The sequence below is a fragment of the Rhinolophus sinicus genome, linkage group LG04 (assembly GCF_036562045.2).
Source record: "Rhinolophus sinicus isolate RSC01 linkage group LG04, ASM3656204v1, whole genome shotgun sequence".
Taxonomy (NCBI): domain Eukaryota; kingdom Metazoa; phylum Chordata; class Mammalia; order Chiroptera; family Rhinolophidae; genus Rhinolophus; species Rhinolophus sinicus.
This window is the reverse complement of record NC_133754.1, coordinates 170,952,139-170,970,800: the sequence shown is the minus strand read 5'-3', so window position 1 is coordinate 170,970,800 and position 18,662 is coordinate 170,952,139. Positions and strand designations below refer to the sequence as shown.

The 18,662-nt window shown below is 47.5% G+C and overlaps 1 protein-coding gene across 6 annotated transcripts in view; it reads right to left on the bottom strand.

Moving 5' to 3' along the window:
* Positions 1 to 18,662, bottom strand: part of RGS3 (regulator of G protein signaling 3) — a 112,214-nt gene that overhangs the window by 35,863 nt on the left and 57,689 nt on the right. For 4 of the 6 annotated variants that reach the window (XM_074330858.1, XM_074330857.1, XM_074330859.1 and 1 more), the window contains one exon: positions 17,895 to 18,017. In XM_074330858.1, coding sequence (XP_074186959.1) covers positions 17,895 to 18,017 — 123 coding nt within the window. Of the gene's footprint in view, positions 1 to 6,076; positions 13,544 to 17,894; positions 18,018 to 18,662 lie in introns of those variants that run through there. The other 2 variants (XM_074330860.1, XM_074330866.1) reach the window with 1 other exon arrangement.

Sequence of the window (18,662 nt, the reverse complement as noted above, 5' to 3'; positions counted from 1 at the left end):
GAGGCCAGCCCTGTGACCTTGGCTGCTAGACACAGGTCATTCACACACTCCCCCAAGTCCACCCCCTGCTTAGACTGTTGGGCCTAAGCCCAGGCCACCAAATCGGAGGCCATAACCTTGCTACTTCTGGCAGCTATGCTGCCACCACTAAGGGAGTGAGCCAACACACAAGTAGGCAGAACCAAGAGATGGAGGGGGTGAGGCCAATTCTTGGTGACATTGCTCAAGGCCCTGAACCCAGCTATGCCTGAAGGCTACCCTCCATAATCCCATAAATTCCATTTCCTGGCTGAAGCTAATTTGAGTTGGGTTCTTGTCACTTGCAACTGGAAGAATCCTGACTAATGCATAGCCTATCACCAGTACTTAGCACAGTGTCTGACGTACAACAGACACTCTGAAATTATTGGTTCGCTCCTGCAGTCATGCAACAAACATTCCTCAGTAAGAAGGTGACCAGGTTTGCTCCTTAGAAAGAGTCATCTTGGCTGCTGTTTAGAGAGGTGACAAAAAGGACAAGACAGGGAGATCCACAAGGAGACACGCAGGAGTCCCAGGGACAGAGGCTGGAGCGGGTGGCTGAACAGAGGGGAAGGGAGGAGGGGCAGATTCCCAACTCTAAATTCACTGGGGAATATCTGAGGATCCCATCCCCTCTCTGGTCCTTAGTCTCCCCATCGGTTTCACCTCCATCATTTTAGTATCCCCACGTTTTCTCCCACTGTCAACACTCAGATTTTTACTGAAGGGTATCGTGATCAGGGTTGGGGTTGGATCTGAGGGTTAGTTTGACAAGCAGGGAGTATAGTGTAATAGCTAAGAATGTGGGCTCTGGAGCCGGACGCCTAGTCCTGTTCCTTGGTTTCTTAACCTCGCTGCTCCTTTGTTTTGTCATCTATAAAATAGTAACATTAGTGTTGGGCAGATTACACATTTATAGCAGAAGGATAAAGCACATTCGATAAGTATTAGGTGCCATTATTACTAAGGAATTGAACACATAGAAAATAAACAACTCCAAAAAGTAATAGAAAGTGTCTCTCCGAACTAAGGGAAGACTTGAGTCTTCAGAAAGTTAGTATCAGGAAAAAAAATTATCAAAAGAGAACAAACAACTAGAAATAATCTGGTGAAATTTCTCAGTTCCAAAGATCAGAAAGAGAAATGCTGCTCATTTCCATCAAGAAATTTTAGATCAAATATATGGTGATGGAAGGAGAACTGACTCTGGGTGGTGAACGCACAATGGGATTTATAGATGATGTAATACAGAATTGTACACCTGAAATCTATGTAATTTTACTAACAATTGTCACCCCAATAAATTAAAAAAAAAAAAAAAAAAAGAAAGAAAGAAAGAAATTTTAGAGCATCGAGTGAGTATTGCATTTGTTACAACACTGGATGCTGGGACGACAGAGCGCAGCTCCCGGGTTCCTGGGGGAGAAAGACAGTTAGCTAGAATTCTCTACTCAAGAAAAGGGCAAATGTTGTCAGACTTACCAAGACTAAGAAAGTATGCCACCCACAGACCCTTTGGGGAACATTTACTCAAGAAAGCTCTCCAGACAAAAATGAATCAAAATCAAGAAGTCGAGAGTGAGATGGTGTGGTGTAACAAAAGACTCACAAGCAATGAAGCCAGAAACATTTATACACTTAACTCCTGATAATATAATTGAGAAGTTAAGTGCAATAAATGATTCTTACAACACAAGAGAACTAATGTTTTAAAACGGTAACAATCAGAAACTAAAATGCTAGATGATTTAACAATACCAGGGAGGCCTGGAGGAAAGCAAGGAGAAGTGTGGGCCGGCCAACGTGCTCATTATGGGTAATAGGAGGTGAGGACAAACTATTCTAGATCTGGTGTCATTTCTGATATTGAAATATGTGTGTGAAAAAGGTAAGGACAAAACACTGGCAGACTAGAATTAGGGTGTGTAACTTCAGAGGAAATTTTGCAAAATAATGGGGATTGGCCTTGGGGGTTTACTACTACTAAAACATATTATGAAGCTACAGCAATCAAGTCTCAACCTGATGTAGGATTAGACAGATTAATGAGGGAGACAAGGGCATTCAAACACCCACCCACCTCTGCATGGTCTGTAAGTGAGAAAAGGAAGGACGATTTAAAACATAGGTTTGGAAAAACTGGTTAACTGTTCAGGGAAGAAAATTCATGTGAGTTCCATCTGACACCAGGCACTAAATTAATTGCAGATACATTGAAAATGTGCATGTAAAAAGTAAAAGGATAAAAGTACTCGAATAAAATATAGAAGGATATTCTATATAATCTTGGAATGGGACAGGCCTTTGAAAGTATAGCCCTCTCCCTGCCAAAAAAATGATTACAAACAAAAAAATGTTAATTTCTCAATGATAAAAGATACTATAAATAAAGTTAAAAGATAAATAGCAAACTGGAAAATATTTTTGTGACCTACATAATAAGCAAATGGTTAATATTCTAACCATATAAAGGGCTCTTACAAATAAGACAAAAGCCCCAGATGAAAACTGCACAATTGATATGAACTGATGAGTCAAAGAAGAAATATAAATGACTAATAAATGTAAACAGCTCAACCTCACTAATAATCCAATAATTGCAAATTAAAATGAAATATAATTTTCATTTCTCATGTAACATCTAATATTAGGTAGGGAAACAGGCACTCTCATTCACTGTAAATAGGAACGTAAATTGTTCATCTACTTAACCCTTCTGTTCCACTCTTTTCTCATCTGTAAAATGGGGATAAGAAGAGTGTTGGGCAGATGACATGTTTAAACAGAAGGAAAACATTTGTAGAGCACTTTGGTAGTGTGTGTCACATTCTGTCCTACAGAAAAAATGCAGCAAAATGGAATATACAGGACATTCTTAGGACGTTTATTGCAGCATTCCTCATAATATGTAAACACTGGAAACGACCTGACAGTGCACCATCACCAGGGCAGTTAAGTAAACATGGTCCACTGGTTACAAAAGAAAGGAGAACTTTAGGTACTTATGTGAAAGATTTACACAATATATTAAGTTTTAAAAAATGAATTACAAAAACTATGATACTATTTAGTAAAATAAAACATAGTATCTACATATGTGCAGGGACGCATCGAACTTACAGGTAACAGTGGCTATTGATGGGGAAAGGACTTAGGGAGTGGGGGATTTTCTTTTCCTTTTTTTTTTTTTTAATTTTTATCGGGGAATATTGGGGAACAATGTGTTTTTCCAGGACCCATCAGCTCCATGTCAAGTCGTTGTTTTCAATCTAGCTGTGGAGGGCACAGCTCACTGGCCCATGTGGGAATCGAACCAGCGTCTTTGGTGTTATGGGCACTGCCCTCTAACCACTGAGACAACCAGCCACCTCGGATTTTCTTTATTTTTTTTATTCAGTTCAGTAATGTTTCAGATTTTTTTGTACAAGTTTTGTACAAGTGTATTATCAAAGAACATATATAATGTTAAATAAGTAAATATTTCCATTTGTAATAAAATAACAAATTTCAGTTTCCTCAAATTCAACAAAAAATGTGCAAGATCTATATGAAAAAAAAATTTTTTCGAAACTTTACTTGGGAAATCTTAAAAGATTTGCATAAATGAAGAGACATAATCTTATTCCTGGATGGAAAAACAATGTTGTATAAACTTCAATACTCCCCTTTTTGATGAATATTTGTAATATAAGTATAATCAAAATCCAATGAGATTTTGGGGAAGGGACAGGGAGAAGGTGGGGACTGAATAAAATTATACTAAATTTCATTTAAAAGAATAAATGAAATTTATTTTCTCGGTATCAACCAAAAAAATCTGAAAACATGTATCCATAAAGATATATGTACCCTTACGTTCACTGTAACATTATTTACAGTGGCCAAGACATGGAAACAACCAAAGTGTCCTTCAATAGATAATTGGATAAAGAAGATGTGGTACATATACACAACGGAATACTACTCAGCCATAAGAAAAGATGACATATACTGCTGCTTGCAACAACATGGATGGATCTTGAGATTATCATGCTAAATGAAATAAGTCAGATGGAAAAAGTCATGAGCCATATGACCTCACTCATACGTGGTATATAAAACTGAAAGCAACAACGGAATAAGACAGACAAACAAAAACTCACAGACACAGAGAACAGTGTAGTGGTTACCAGAGGGTCAGGTGGGGGTGGTAGAAGAGGGAAAAGGCAGTCAAATATATGGTGATGTATTATAGAAATGTACACTTGAAACCTATATAATTTTACTAACCAAAGTCACCCCAATAAATTTAATAAATAAAAACTAAATTTAAAAAAGAATATGTGAGAATAGAAAATAATTTTTTTAAGAAGAATAATGAGAGGGTACTGAGGCTAATATAATGTAAAAGCATTGGAGCAAATAACTGGGAAAAATGAAAGGCATTCTGCCTCATATTACATGCCAAAGTAAATACCAGATAGACTAAAATGTTAAAAGTTGAAAAATAAAACCATAAAGTTCAAGGGAAGGGCAGTGAATATTATGTAATCCTGGGGTGACTATCACAACACCAAAGGAAAAAAATATTTTAAAAATTTATAGATATGATATTCGTCATCAGAAAATGCAATTCACAGCCACAAGAGACACTACTTCACACCCACTAGGATGGCTATAATTTAAGAAATGGGAAAATAACAAGTGTTGGAGAGGACGTGGAGAAATTGGAACCCTCATATACTGATGATGGGAATGTAAAATTGTGCTGACACTTTGGAAAACAGTCTAGCAGTTCCTCAAAAAGTTAAACAGCGTTATCATTTGACCCAGCAATTCCACTCTTAGGTGTATATATACATTTATATCCAAGACAAATGAAAACCTATGTCCACATTAAAACTTTCACACAAACATTTATGGCAGCATCGTTCATAATAGCCAAAAGGTAGAAACAACCCAAATGTTCATCAACAGATGAATATATAAATAAAATGTGATAGATCTATACAAATGTAGTAGAGCCATAAAAAGGAATGACCCATGCTACAATGTGGATGAACCTTGAAAACATTATGTTAAGTGAAAGAAGTCCAGGAAAAAAAATGGAAGAAGTCTGTCACAAAAGATCAAATATTAGTTAATATGGTATGTCCAGACTAGTTACATCTATACAGATAGAAAGTGGATTAGTGGTTGCTTATGGATGGAGGAAATGGGGGAATTAATGGATGACAACTAAAGGATATGGTTTCTTTTGGAGATAATGAAAATATTGTAAAATTGATTGTGGTGATGGTTGCATGCGTCTGTAAAGATACTAAAAAACCATTGAATTGTACACTTTAAATGGATTAATTGTATTATATGTGAATAACATCTCAATAAAGCTACTTACAGATATGACTATCTATAAATCAGAAACATCTGTAGTTTAAAAAATAATAAATAAAAGGCTAACACAAATATCCTTTTTGTATAAAGAGCTCCTGTGAATTAATAATCAAACTATAAACAACCCAATAAAAAATGAGCAAAAGAATTGAACAGGCTACTCATAAAAGAGGCGACATAAGTGACTGAAAGGCATATAAATAAATATTCAACATCTCCAGTAATCAGAGAAATGGACATACTAAAAAATGTAACAATGCACAGTGTTGGTGAGGATGTGGGGAAACAGGCATTCGCTTACCCAGACTGTCTCAGTTTGCTCGGGACTAAGGGATTTCCCAGGAAGCGGGACTTTCCATGCTAAGCACAGAAAGTTCTGGGCAAAGCCAGATGCAACGGTCAATCTAAAGTACCGATTATACGGTACAACCGTTTTGGAGCATCGTTTGGCAATAGGTATCAAGAACCTCTTTTATAAATATATCATCTTTGACGCAGAACATCTACTACCGGGAATTTCTTCTAACAAAATATTCTAAGGGGGATCAAATATATGGTGATGGAAGGAGAACTGACTCTGGGTGGTGAACACACAATGGGATTTATAGATGATGTAATACAGAATTGTACACCTGAAATCTATGTAATTTTACTAACAATTGTCACCCCAATAAATTTAATAAAATTAAAAAAAAAAAAATATTCATTCGTTCAACAAATATTTGTGGAGGGTCAACCATGTTCCCAAAGGGCTGGAGATACCAAGACATACCTACAAGGATTGTTTAATATCAGGCATTCATAACAAGGAAAACTTGGAAACAACCTAAATGTTGAACTTCTGGAGATTATTTAAATAAAGCCTATTTCATCTACACGATGAAATAATGTGCTGACACTAAAAACGATGCTGTAGGAGGATATCTAGTGACCTGGAAACATGGGGACATGACATTGTTAAACGAAAACAAGTGGGTTGGGAAATTGTGTGCACCAGTAACCCTAATATGCAAATAAGACATATGTGTATATAAACCAATGCCTGACCGAATACACCCCAAAATGTTAACCGTGGTTATCTCTGTGTGTTGGGATTGAGAGTGAACCTCATTTCCTTCTCCTGCTTTATCTGTATTAAATGCTTTGTTCATCATAAACATGAATAAGTTTTGCAACAACGCAACAAAACAGTCAACTGCATTAAAAACAAACGAACGAACACCTGCCATGCCCCATGGGTGGAGGCCCCAAGGAAGGGGGTGCAGAGAGTCAAGCACGTTCATGCTTGATCTAGTGATGACAGCTACCTTTACTAAGTACTTTCTACATGCCAGGCACTTTGCACAAACCGTCCCTTTAACCCTCACAAGAACCCAATGAGATGGGTACCCTCGTCTCATTTGACAGATGCTAGGTGACCAGCCAGTAATCCCACAGCTAGTGAGAGACACAGCTGGGATTTGAACCCTGGCCTGCCTTCGTCTAAGCCCAGGCCCTTGCCTCTACCTTAGCTGCTTCTGTTTGTGCCTGGGGCAGGGCAGGAAAAGGTCCCAGGCCACTGGGCCCTCTGTCCTGTAGGCCAGTTCTATGCTGGCCCTTGTCCTCCCTCCCTGCAGACAGCCCAGTGGGCGACAGAAGGACAAGTCAGCAAGGGTGAGGACACCAGCATAGGGAAGGTGTGGTGCTAGAAGGCCAGCTGGCCGAGGTCAGGTCTCAGGGCAGACGAGCTGGGGACTCCTCGCCTGCTGGGCGACTCTCAGGAAGCCGGAGTACATCCGGCCCCAGGAATTCCCAGGCCCTGTGCTCGCCCAGTGGCAGTAGTGAGAGAAAAGCCTACAGAGCCTGCAGTCACCCTGCTGAAACAGCAGGAGGAAGACAGCCTGCCATCTGGGACCTCCTCCTTGGGCTCCGTGGCTGCAGGCCAGTCCTTTCTCTTCTCCCGGCCTCCAGAGCCTCCCCTTCTGCATGAGGATGGGGTGTGAGAAATGATGGCTCCAGGACCCTCCCAGATCCAAATTCTCTGAATCTATGGCACTTCCTCACATAGGGCCTGGCAGGAAGAGGAAGGGGATGAGGCGTCCCACCCAGCCCCTGAAAGAGCCCCCTCCCCTTCCCCTCAGTTCTGTTCCCACTGCTATTTTTAGAGCAGACCACAGGGAGCGTCTCCACCAGCCCCACTATGCTCAGAGCTCCAGGTGAAACACAGCGGCCCCATTCATTCTGCTCCAGCAAGAACACGCTGGAATTTACAGACAAGCCAGCCAACGTGACAACCTCTCCCCAAGCCTTTAGCCAGGCCGTTTCTCATATTTCCATTACAGCCCAAAGTGGTGACTGAACTTTTCCTAATGACAATACAGCTGAGTGAGATGACGAGAGCATCTCTACGACAATCCGTATCCCTCCCCATTCCCAACCTGGCAAACTCTTCAAAAGTCACTGAAGAGTAGCACCGGCCTAGAAGGTACGGGGCTGGGGTCCTACTTCCAGCTCTAGCACCAACCATGTGCCCTCAGGCAAGTTCTTGCCTCTCTCTTGGAAATCAGCTTAGTAATCAATTTCAGTGGGGGAGGAGGGAAATTTTCAGATCCTCATTCGAAGATTCTACTGTTCTATCAAATTTCTAATTGCTCATAAAATATACACTATATTCCTGATTTTGGGGCGTATGTTGAAGAGAGGGGAAGTAATTTGCCCAAAGTCACACAATGAGTTACCAGCAAAACCAGGATTTGAACCAAGGTCTTCAGAGCCCTACTCTGGTTTTCTCTGAGGGCAAGGGGCTCAGTGAAAGGGGAAGAGAACCACAGAAGCAGTTCTGATCGGGTCTCCTTTCCCTTCAAGGATGCACAGGAGTCAGCATGGAATATGGTGGAATCCAGGACCCTGAAGTGAACTTGGCCAGACTGCTTAATAAACCAAGTGGGGACCCAGCCGCTGGTCTCACAAAGCTGAAGTGCAACAGAAAATGCTCTGAGCCAAGAGAGTCGGTAGACCTGAGTTCTAGTCCTGTCTCTGCCACTAACTTGTCCCATGACCCTGGCCAGGTCAATTTCCCTTTTGAGCCTCAGTTTCCTCATCTAGATTCTAGAACATGAGAGATTTGAACCACGTGACCCAATTCAATTCTACAACATCTACTGAGTACTTACTAAGGACCAGGTGGGAACAAAGTCAGAAATAGATAAGAAATAACCTCCACTGGCTCCCAAGGAACTCAGTCTTATGGGTGAGACACGACTGCCCACCACACTGTACTGAGGATGAACAAATGCTACAGGGACGCAGAGGAGGGAGCCATGACTTCCGGTGCACGCCTGAGAATGGTGTCTCCGGGAGGGACCAAGCCTTGAAGGTTGAGGATTGTACCCAGCAGGGCCAGCAGAGGAGGGCAGGCACCATGACACAGAAGAAACAGCCCAAGCATGAACGTGCATGAGGAGTTTGGAGGAGGGGAATAATCTAGTGCAAAGCAGGAGTGCGGGAGAGCCAAGCTGAGAGCTGGGCTTGATTCTGAACACAATGGCCTCCCACAATGGTCTTGACACAGGACTGTGACTGCCCAGCCTCCCCGACCCCTCCCAACGTGGATGGTCTGAGATTGCTGGAAAGCAGTAGAACAGAGCGATAGAAAGCAGGTGCTCTGGAACCGGGCCACCCAGCTTCCAATCTCAGGTGCCCACTAGCTGTGTGACCTTGGGCAAGTTTCTTAACTTCTCTGAGACGCAGCATCTTTTTTTTTTTTAATCAATTGGGTATAATGAGAGGAAAGGTGTAGGGGGATAATGGACCCCGTGAGGCTATAGTGAGAAGTGAAGAGACAACGTAGATCAAAATCTTGGCACTGTGCCAGGCTCACCAAATTACTGTCTTATTTTTCTACCCTTGACCCAAGGATCTAGGAACAATTTGGAGGATGGTGGCCTTAGCCAGAGAAAAGCTTGCAGAAAGATAAGGTCAAGGCAGGATAGATGGTAAGGTTGCACTGCCTTTGTTAAGAGCTAAAACGAGAATAGCAAGCTGGCTGAGTCCAAGGGCAGATGCTAAAGAAGGCAGTCTATCCACAGCCAGAGCTGTAGCTAGGGGGGGAAGAAGGGAAGGAGAGACTGGAAAAGAGCTGAGCATTTTAGGGAAAAGTCTGCTTCCGTGGGGGGAATATCTGAAATCCAGTCCAGCTGATTCCCAGTTACTTAGCGTTGAGATTCTAAACCAGTCAATTAGCAAAATCTGGGTCCAGAACCTGGAGCAGGCTCTTCCCACCCGTGAGGGGGCTCAGATCAAGGCCTCCTTCCAGACTCATGCTCAGCGCACCCCGGCCTGAGCCTGAAGCCATCCATTGCTGCCTTTGGCCAAAGTCTTATTGCTGCCAGGTACCCCAAGGCTGTGTCTGCTGGTCCTCTTGAATGACAGACTCAAAAGGGGAAAAGGGTCCCCTGACTGTCCCCGTGCCCCACAAGAGCCTGTCTTAAGGAACGCCACCTTGTCTTTCATATCAGACTTTTCAAATCTTGTGTGAAGCTATTGGCTTTTCAGCCTGGGCCACCCCTCAGGAATATGAACTATGCAAGTTCATTCTCTACTATGTGGAGAATATGCTATCTCATGTATTTGCCCTAAAGGGTCCTCTCTAGATCTTAAAGAGCCACAACTTCTAAGTGGGGGAACGCTTCTTTCCGCCTCTTCCTGGAGGAGGGGACTGATCACTTCCACCCTGAAAGGCAAACTTTTGCATTGGAAAGAGCAATGGATTAGGTTCTAAGGCCGTGGCTTGAGAACTAGCTGGGCCTCTTACCAGGTGTGTGACCTTATAAGTCTGAGTCCTAGTCCTAGTCCCTTTCATCTGCAAACCGAGGCTGCTAGGAGGCCTAGAGGAGATAACGTCTCCCCTAGAGGGACCCCCGTTGCCATCGTCAAAGCCCATACTCTCACTGGGGGGACTCCTCCCACACCGTGAAATGGCCTGTACCTTCACTTTACAGAACCTGCTTGGCAACATGTGTGAGAAATGAGGACTTGGGTGGCAGAATTAAAAATAAAGACTGAAAAACCTAGACATACGTAAATAAATGTCATCATTATTTCCAGCAGGTCCCAACTCCCAAAGGGCCAAGAGACCCGGGTAGGACTACAGACAGGAAAGACCAACAGTTTCAAAAGACCCAGAGGCTGAGACACAAGAAAACATGAAAAAAACGGGATGGGGGTGTGAGAGGAACTAAAAGGATCACTTTGTATTCAAATCACACCGATGGCCTTTTCAACAATAAATGGTTGTGCTCCCGTCCTCCCAACTCCTAGGCCTTGAGACACCAAACCAAGACAATTGACCCATCAGGAAAGAGACCATTGTGTGTGCTTCTTAGGGTGATTTATGCGGAGGGAGGGGCTCGGCTGTGTTTCCCGTGATTATAACTCGCAAATGCAATTTTGATCGCTTGTCCGTCATCCTGGATGGCTGAGATGGACGAGGGTGCTGAAGAGCAGCAGTGGCCACCGGTCATATTTCATCTTCTCAAGCCCATGGAGCCAAATTAATTGTGTCATCGATTGGAGAGAGAGTAGCAATGGCGCTCTGGCTCAGCAGTCACTGGGAAGACGGAACCCTTCAGGAGCTGAGGTCCGCTTCCCCCACAGCCAGTCAGGACGAGGACCCTGAGTGAGTGAGTGTCCACCCAACTCAGCAGCTTACTGAGACAAGCCGGGAAGAAAGCCCTGTCCCCAGGGCTGAATGCTCGTTCCGATTCTCCATTTCCTGGTGGCTAAACCACCTGTCCTCTGCACCTGTCTGGTGGACAGGTAGGTCACCGAGTCCCAGAGAGACAAGCTGCTGCCTTCCCAGACAGGCGGTTCTCCAGTGCCCCACATTCCCCTTAATGTCATTTGTAAGGGAGTCAAATGAAATCAACGTGCAGCTTGCTGTCTGTGCAGACCCAGCCTCTCAGAATTAACCCTGCAGCTGAGTCCTGGCTAACAGACATTGTATCACTTGTCCCACTTCAGGGGAGTCTATTCCCCTGCTGGGCGGGGGCACTGGCCTGGTCATGGGCAGATACATCCTATCCCGTTAGACTGCTGACGCCACATGCTTGATCTTTCCTAGGCTGGGAGGAGGGTAAGTGGGAGGTAAGGGATGAATTCTCTTCTGGGCCACCCTTCTTGGGATTCAAGTGGTCACAGCAGGAGAGCAAACTCACCAGAGCACAAGACCTCTCTCTACAGACCCTTGGGAGTATCCAGGGTCTGGGGCTTCTCTGGCCTGAGCCACCCTCCGGCCTTTCTTAACCCCTCTTCCCCTGCAAGTGACCCTGGCTCTACACATCCGCTTTGTGCTGAGCTGTACCACTCCACTCGCACCTGTGGCCTTGGGCTCCCTGCCTGTAGGTCTCTGCAGTTAGGGACGGGTGTGAGTGCTGCTCAACCCTGGGCTCCAGCGGGGGGTACAGAGGGCAAGGAGTAGGCTGAGCTCTAATCACTGTCCCCTCGGGAGGTCTTTCTTTAGCCTTGTGGCAGGACAGTCTCCCATGGAGTGCTTAGCCACAACGAGCTGGGTCCCTGACCTTAGCTCTGAAGGAAGCAAACCGAGTCAGTTTCCAGAGAGTCTGTCCCAGCTTCCGGTCAGACCACGCAGCACAGGGTGGATGAACAGCACAGGCCACCCCTGCTGAGGCTGTGCCTGTGACCTTTCCCACCTTGGCCAAGGGAAGCACCCACTGCTCCCAACTCCCAGGGCCATTCCCACAACTCGGCACTGGTCCCTATCCAGGCCTGGCCAGGAGCGGGCTCTGGGAGGAAGGCCCCAGTCCTCATTGCATCCACCGAGACCAAGACAGAGCGCAGGATAAGCACACAGGGCTGGGGGCTGGGATGTGGTGAAGGGGCAGGGAATTGACTCTCTCTTCTCCTCCCAGAGCCCCCTCACATCCCAAGGACTGGATATTCACATGCTCACCTCCCGAGACACCATCCCGGACAGGCCACCATCACCCCCACCTGGAAAACTAAAGGGTCCTCTAACTGATCTCATACCCACTTGGGCCTTCCTGACTCTGATCTAGAAATGTACCTGAAACTCTGTGACTCCCTCTCTCAGAAGCCTTCAGTGGCTTCCCACTGTATCTAGAATGAAATCAGTAAAATATTAACCACCACAGTCCAGTGTGATCTGACCCTGCCAGCCTTATCTGCCTGCTCACTGAGCTCCAGCCACACTGGCCTGACGGCCATTCCTCCAGCACGCCAAGTTTCTCCCCATCTCAGGTACTTCCACCTGGAGCTCTCTTTCCAAAGTCCTTGACAGGCTAACTCCTTTCTGGCCTGCAGGTCCCAGCTTAAAAGTTACAATCTCCCCTACCCCATCCCATGCCCACACACACAGCAATCTAAATAATATTCTTAAAGGACTCTGTTCTTCTCCTTCATCGGTTATCACAGGTGTAATCACGTGAGTGCATGTGTGTGTCTATGTGTATGTTGATTTATTTAATGCTCGCTCTCCTACTACGACTGAAAGATAAGAAGGGTAAGAGCAGAGAGCATATCCGTCTCATTCTCCATAGTATCCCCAGCTCCTAGCACAGAGCCTGGCACAAAGTAGATGCTCCCCAAACATCCACTGAATGAAGGAATGAAGGAGTGCAGATGAGTGAATGGGTGAAGATGTCTTCCGGCAGCGGAGGGTCATGGCATTATTCTCCACCAGGCTGACCTCTCCCAACCTCTCCTGCTGCCTCCAAGGCAGGCGCTGGAGCCACTGGAAGCTCAGATGCTACTTCACCTCCTTCTTCCTCACAGGGAATAAGTTTCTGAGTCTTCTCCGTTTGGGACTTCCTGATGCCAGTCTGAATGGCCCACAGGGCCTCTCACACCTGTGGTCCTTCTGGTACCAGTCCACACACACCGGGGGGCCACTCCCTTCAGATGACCTTAGGCCCACCATCTTGGTCCTCTGTTTGGGGTCCAGTTGAGGTGAGGTTACTGTGTGGTAGGGGATGCCCAAGAAAGGGTTAAGTTGCCAGAAGCAGAGTCCCGCCCTTGGGTTTGCTCAGCCAATCAGAGTCTGTCCTGATGAGGTAAAGCTTCTATCCTGGGTAGCATTGGTTGAGTTGGCCGGCCCCATCTCCTGCTGGAGAGAGCCGTAAGGGTGGAGTTTCTGTGGAACCAGACAGAACTGGAATTAGCTCACTGTCTACTCAGGGCAGGGCTGCCTGACTCCAGGACCTGCCCCTGCTCCTTTCTAAGTTGCTCAGACAGACCCTGGCATCTCCAGGGCCCCATCTCTAGCTGCCCAGTGGAGATGACAAGGTAGAACGCACCTCAGCGTCACATCTGGGAGAAGTCTTACAGCCAGAGTAGATCCAGGAGGCCTCAGTGTCCCTGCCTGGGCCCTGGAATACAGCAGGTGATACCAGCAAGTGACATGGAACAGTCGTCACATGTGCCCAGGGCAGCAGCATTCAGCTTCAATAAACAAAGCCACTAGAGGAATCTTCCTATATAGACATAACTTTAATAATTCACAGAATTCTTCTTGTGTGCCACTTTCCTAAGCACATAACATGAGTTTAATCCCTCACGAGAACCCTGTTCATCCATGTACTTTACTGATGAAAAAAACTGAGCCTCCGAGCAGCTCGGTGCCTCACCTGAGGTCACAGCGTGGTAAGAGTTTACATCTCCCATATCACTTGCTATGTGATTTTTGAATGCTCTGTTGGCATCTCTGTCTCCACCGCTGGACTGTGGTCTCCCAAGGAAAGAGTGCAAGGGATGCGTCCATGCGTTGCCATCATGGCGCCCAGGGCGTCCCTGAGAACGGGGTAGCACAGGCTACACTGCACCCTCTTCTCGTCCCTGATGGCTCGGTCACAAGCCTACTGTCCTCAGAGGCTTCCCAGTGCCCAGCCCAGTGCTGTGCAGGTGCTGGGGCTCAGTAGAGGTTCACTGAGAGGGTGACAAATGTGCAGCCAAGACCCCCTGGACTACTCTTAGGACCCGTCAGGTACAGCCTTTAATGTCTGGATTGCCACTCTGGTGCCTTTGTCACATCTGTCTAATTAGAGGCGAATTCCATGAGGACCAGGACAAGGTCTCATTCATCTCTGCAAACCCAGAGGAGGCATTGATGATGTATGTTTGATGGAATAATCAAAGTAATATGTGTCTGTCTGTCCCTACTGGCTGAGAACCTCAGTGGCCACAGGTAGGACCACCTGTGAGTTAGTCTATACGAGACACATCGCCGCGCTCCCGTGCAGGGAGTTTAGTGAAAGTTATCCCAGGCAGAAGAAGAAAAGTAGATTCCCTCTGGGGATAGATAATGAAGCAAGAGAAAGGGCAGATAATGAGGAGGAAGGGCGTGGTGAGCAGGAGAAGGAGACTGGGAGAGAGCAGAGGGAGCAGGCCATTTATTTGTTCAGAAAGGGAAAGCATGCAGGCCAGCCCAGAGCGGCCCCCTACCTCCTGTGGTCAGCTACTAGTGAGCGAACAGGCAATGGATTTAGTCTGCCTGCTGCCTGCCTCCCTGTGTCCACCCTCGCAGCCGGGACCCACCCTGCAACCCCCAGGCCACAGGCACCTCAGAGACAGCACAGAAAGCCTGTGCCTCCCCCTTCCTACCCCGAAGAGAGGAACGTCGCCTGGCAACAGATTCCACAGGCACTCAAGTTACACGACATCTTCAAGGTATAGTTCCCACATGGAGACTGGATGACCCCAGGCCCTCAGCTTTCAGGATAATGGCAAAGCTTGAAGAGCTGGAAAGAGGCACCAGACCAATATGCAGATGGGACCACTGAGGCCACGGCGGAAAGGTCACACAGCAGGTGGCGGCACACTTGTCTCTCTATTGTTCTTTGAATCCATCTTCCTCCAATTCCCTCCATCTTTCCCAACAATCATTTCATGTTCAGGGCCTATCACATTTAGTATGTTTTGCAAATTTGGAAAGCACGTTGCGTTCCTTGAGATGTTTGAAGAATCCCCACTCCAGGTGTCAGCAAACACTGTTGAAAGGAACAGGGTTGAGAAGGGGCAGCATGGGGATTTGGGGAGTTGCCTTGCAAAGCCCTCTTTCCCCAGAGAGACATTTGAGGGAGGAGGGAGTGACTTGGGCAGCGGTTTCCATTGTGCAGCAGAAGGCAGAACACTCACAGAAAGAACAAAGAAAAGGCATTTGAAAAAGGCATGCTAACCAGTCAGGACAAGTTGATCAAGCAGGACTCTTTCTGCCTGAAAAGCAAAAAGCTGGTGTCTGCGTTCTGCTTGGCCTGCCCTCTTCTTCTCCCCTGGGGGACAGCAACCCTAGTGGAAAGGCTGGGGTCCAGCCCTTGCTTAGCAAGAGGTTCAGGTCACTCCAGAGGCTGCCAGGACCTGCCAGAGCTGAGTACATATAGATGTCCTGTGGCCAGCTGGACAGCCACCTGGGCCGAGTCACTAAGATTTCTAAAGCATTCCTGCAGCTCTGTGGGGCTGGAGAAAAATCATATTTACCAAACTTCTGGAAGTGAGTAAAGGGATCAGCTGCTAAGACTCTGTAAGTGCATATGGTGGGGGTGGGGAAAGTTGGGCAGTGAGACCCCCCAAGGGGTCTGCCTAATAAAAGATGATTGTATAATGGCCTTCTAAGGAGGGGGGGACATGTGGGGTGTGCGTGGCTGGGACAGGGCCCAGGTCTCAGGTGAGGAGGCACTTCTGAGACTGTCCCAGTGGTCAGCCTGCCCTTCACTTTTCATGCCCGGCACACAGCTTCTCCATTAAACACACGTTTAAAGGGTTTTAATTTGAAGAGGCATCCGTCTGTTGCCTCCCCAGGATGTCCATATATCTTGGTGTGGCCCTGAAGCCAGGCCCCACACCCTGGAGCCCTTCCAGGGTCCGTCAGCCAAGCCCACAGCCCTGCAGGGATCAGAGCCTGTCTCAGAAACCCAGCCGACCTTTAGTTGACCGATGACAGAGAGACTCCCGAAGGTACTGAGAAGGCTGTTGCCAACACACTCCAAGCCCACACACCTTGAAGCTGAGACAGAAGGAACTCTTTCCTCCAGACCAGAAGGAGCTAAGCCCAAGCCACAAGAATGCTAGGGGCACGCGTTCGGCCATGCGACATCCAGTGAAGAGGGAGTGGCCTGGTTTCAGACTGTAACCAACTTGGGATCGAGAGCGCATGACAGCCTCCAGCCTCCACAGGTCTCTGTTTGGTGGGAGAACCTGACAGTGGGAACAGCCAGTGTAGCAACAAGCAGCCTTGATGGCGGTAGGGGCAGTGCGCTGCCCACAGCTACTGAGTGCTTACTGTATACCAAGCACTGTGCTATGAACTGTATATGCACCATCCCCTTGATTTGTCACAAGAACCCTTTGGGGGAGGAACTGTTGCCCCCAGATGAGGACACCAAAGCTCCACGTTTGTAGAGCGACTTGCCTAAGGTCACACGGCCAGTCAGCAGCAGAGTGAGACTCAACATTCCCACTGTGCTCCCTCATCAATGTTATTCTTGCCCCTGGCTAGTGCAACAAGATAACTGTCAAATCTGAAATTATACAATTCTCAGATGATTACTCCCTTAGGGAATAGCTGGGGAGCTGCCATCCACCACTGCCCAGCCACCTGCTCCCCACCTCCTGCCCTCAGCGGGCCTGACCCCACTGCCCCCACCATATGCACGCTGCCCATGGCACGCTGGGCCTGAACGCCTCAGGAAGAAGCAACAAGGCCAACGAGTGTACAGGCTGCCACTCACTTTCATGGATCCTCCTTCCCCCAATCTGGCAGACCAAACACCTTGGCTCCTTTTGCAGCCAACCAGACCGAATCCCAAAATACTTTTAGCAAGAGAAGGGACCTGAGTGACTCACAAATGGGGAAATACAACTGTGCCTTGTGGCTGGCACCCAGGTGACAAAGGGGAAGGCTGTGGTCCAGCTCCCATCCCCTCCCCACCACGGCACGGGCCCAGCTGAGGGGCCTATCCCAGATCAGCCTCAGCTGGGACCTTCTAATTTTCCCTGACCCTCCGGCAGGCCAGCCCCCAGTCCCCAGCAAACTCCACTTGGCTCCAGTGGGCTGTGACCTGCTTCAAGTTAAAACAGCTTCTGCCGCAAACATCCCCTCCCAATTATGCCTGCTTTGGGCCACTGTTAAACACAAGTGTGCTGCCCCTGGCACGATCCCCCCAATGGCAGAGGGGGACCACATGCCTGGCAGCTACAGGGAAGCCAGCCCAAATTAGCCCCTGCCATAGGCAAATCAAAGAAAAGAGCCATGAATTGATGGGGATTTGGCTCTGTCGCTCTACCCAAGCAATGCGAACCCCACTGAACAGACCCAGTGAAATGCCAAGGGGGAGGGACATTCGGGCACAGGCCTCCTTGCCAGGAGTTCATTGTCCAGATCCAAGTCCTGAGCTCAGGGTGGTCCCAAACTCAATTCGGAGGCTCGAGGGTCCAGGCTGGCCCAGGGGAAGCCATGCAGCCAGAGCTGTAGCCACTGGCAAGGCCCTTACCTTGCTCTGTGGAGGGGAGGCCGCCAGCTGTTGCTGCTTTGCGATGTTCTCTGACAGACACCAGCACACTCTCTTCTTCTGCTCCTGTGAGTGCGCCTCCAAAGTGAATAAGCACTCTGCCTTCTGACGTCAGGGAAAACAGAGAAAGGGATGGTCAGCGCTGCTCCCTGGTTCAGGGGGCTCCCGGGCCCAAACCCATCCCTGAGCTCCAGAGGATGAGGCTGCAGCACGGAAGGGAGTGCCTGCTAAAAGCCACAAATGCACATTAATCCCTGGTGACATTGAGGCAGCTAGAGGAGCAAAGAAGCTGGTTCAGGGGGCCAGCTGGAGAGCCTTGTGCCCACAGCTCGGGGGAAGGGAGGAAGGCGGTGGTTCCCAGCACAGTGGAGGCCTGTGGAGACCACAGAACAGAAATGGTGAGGTCACCCCCGGGGACAGGCAGCGCAAGGCAGCAGCTGGGAGAGCACGTGGGGAACACAGAGGGCCAAGGTCTCCGCCCCTCAATGCTCTCTGGAGCCAGGGCCCCCAGCCCCCACCCAGGACACAGGCATCTGATCACCAGGCCAAAGTTAGATGGGTGATGGGATGGACGTACCGACAGAACCTTTTAGAAAGTCTGTGGTGGGCAGTCCTGTGGTCTGTCAAAGCCCCACTACTGCCTGGCACATGAGCTGGGGCTGATCAACGACTGTTCAGCTCCATTGAGTACAACAACAGTCTGCACTGCTGTCATTTAAGTATTGCTTTTCTATTTAATCTTGTTAAGTG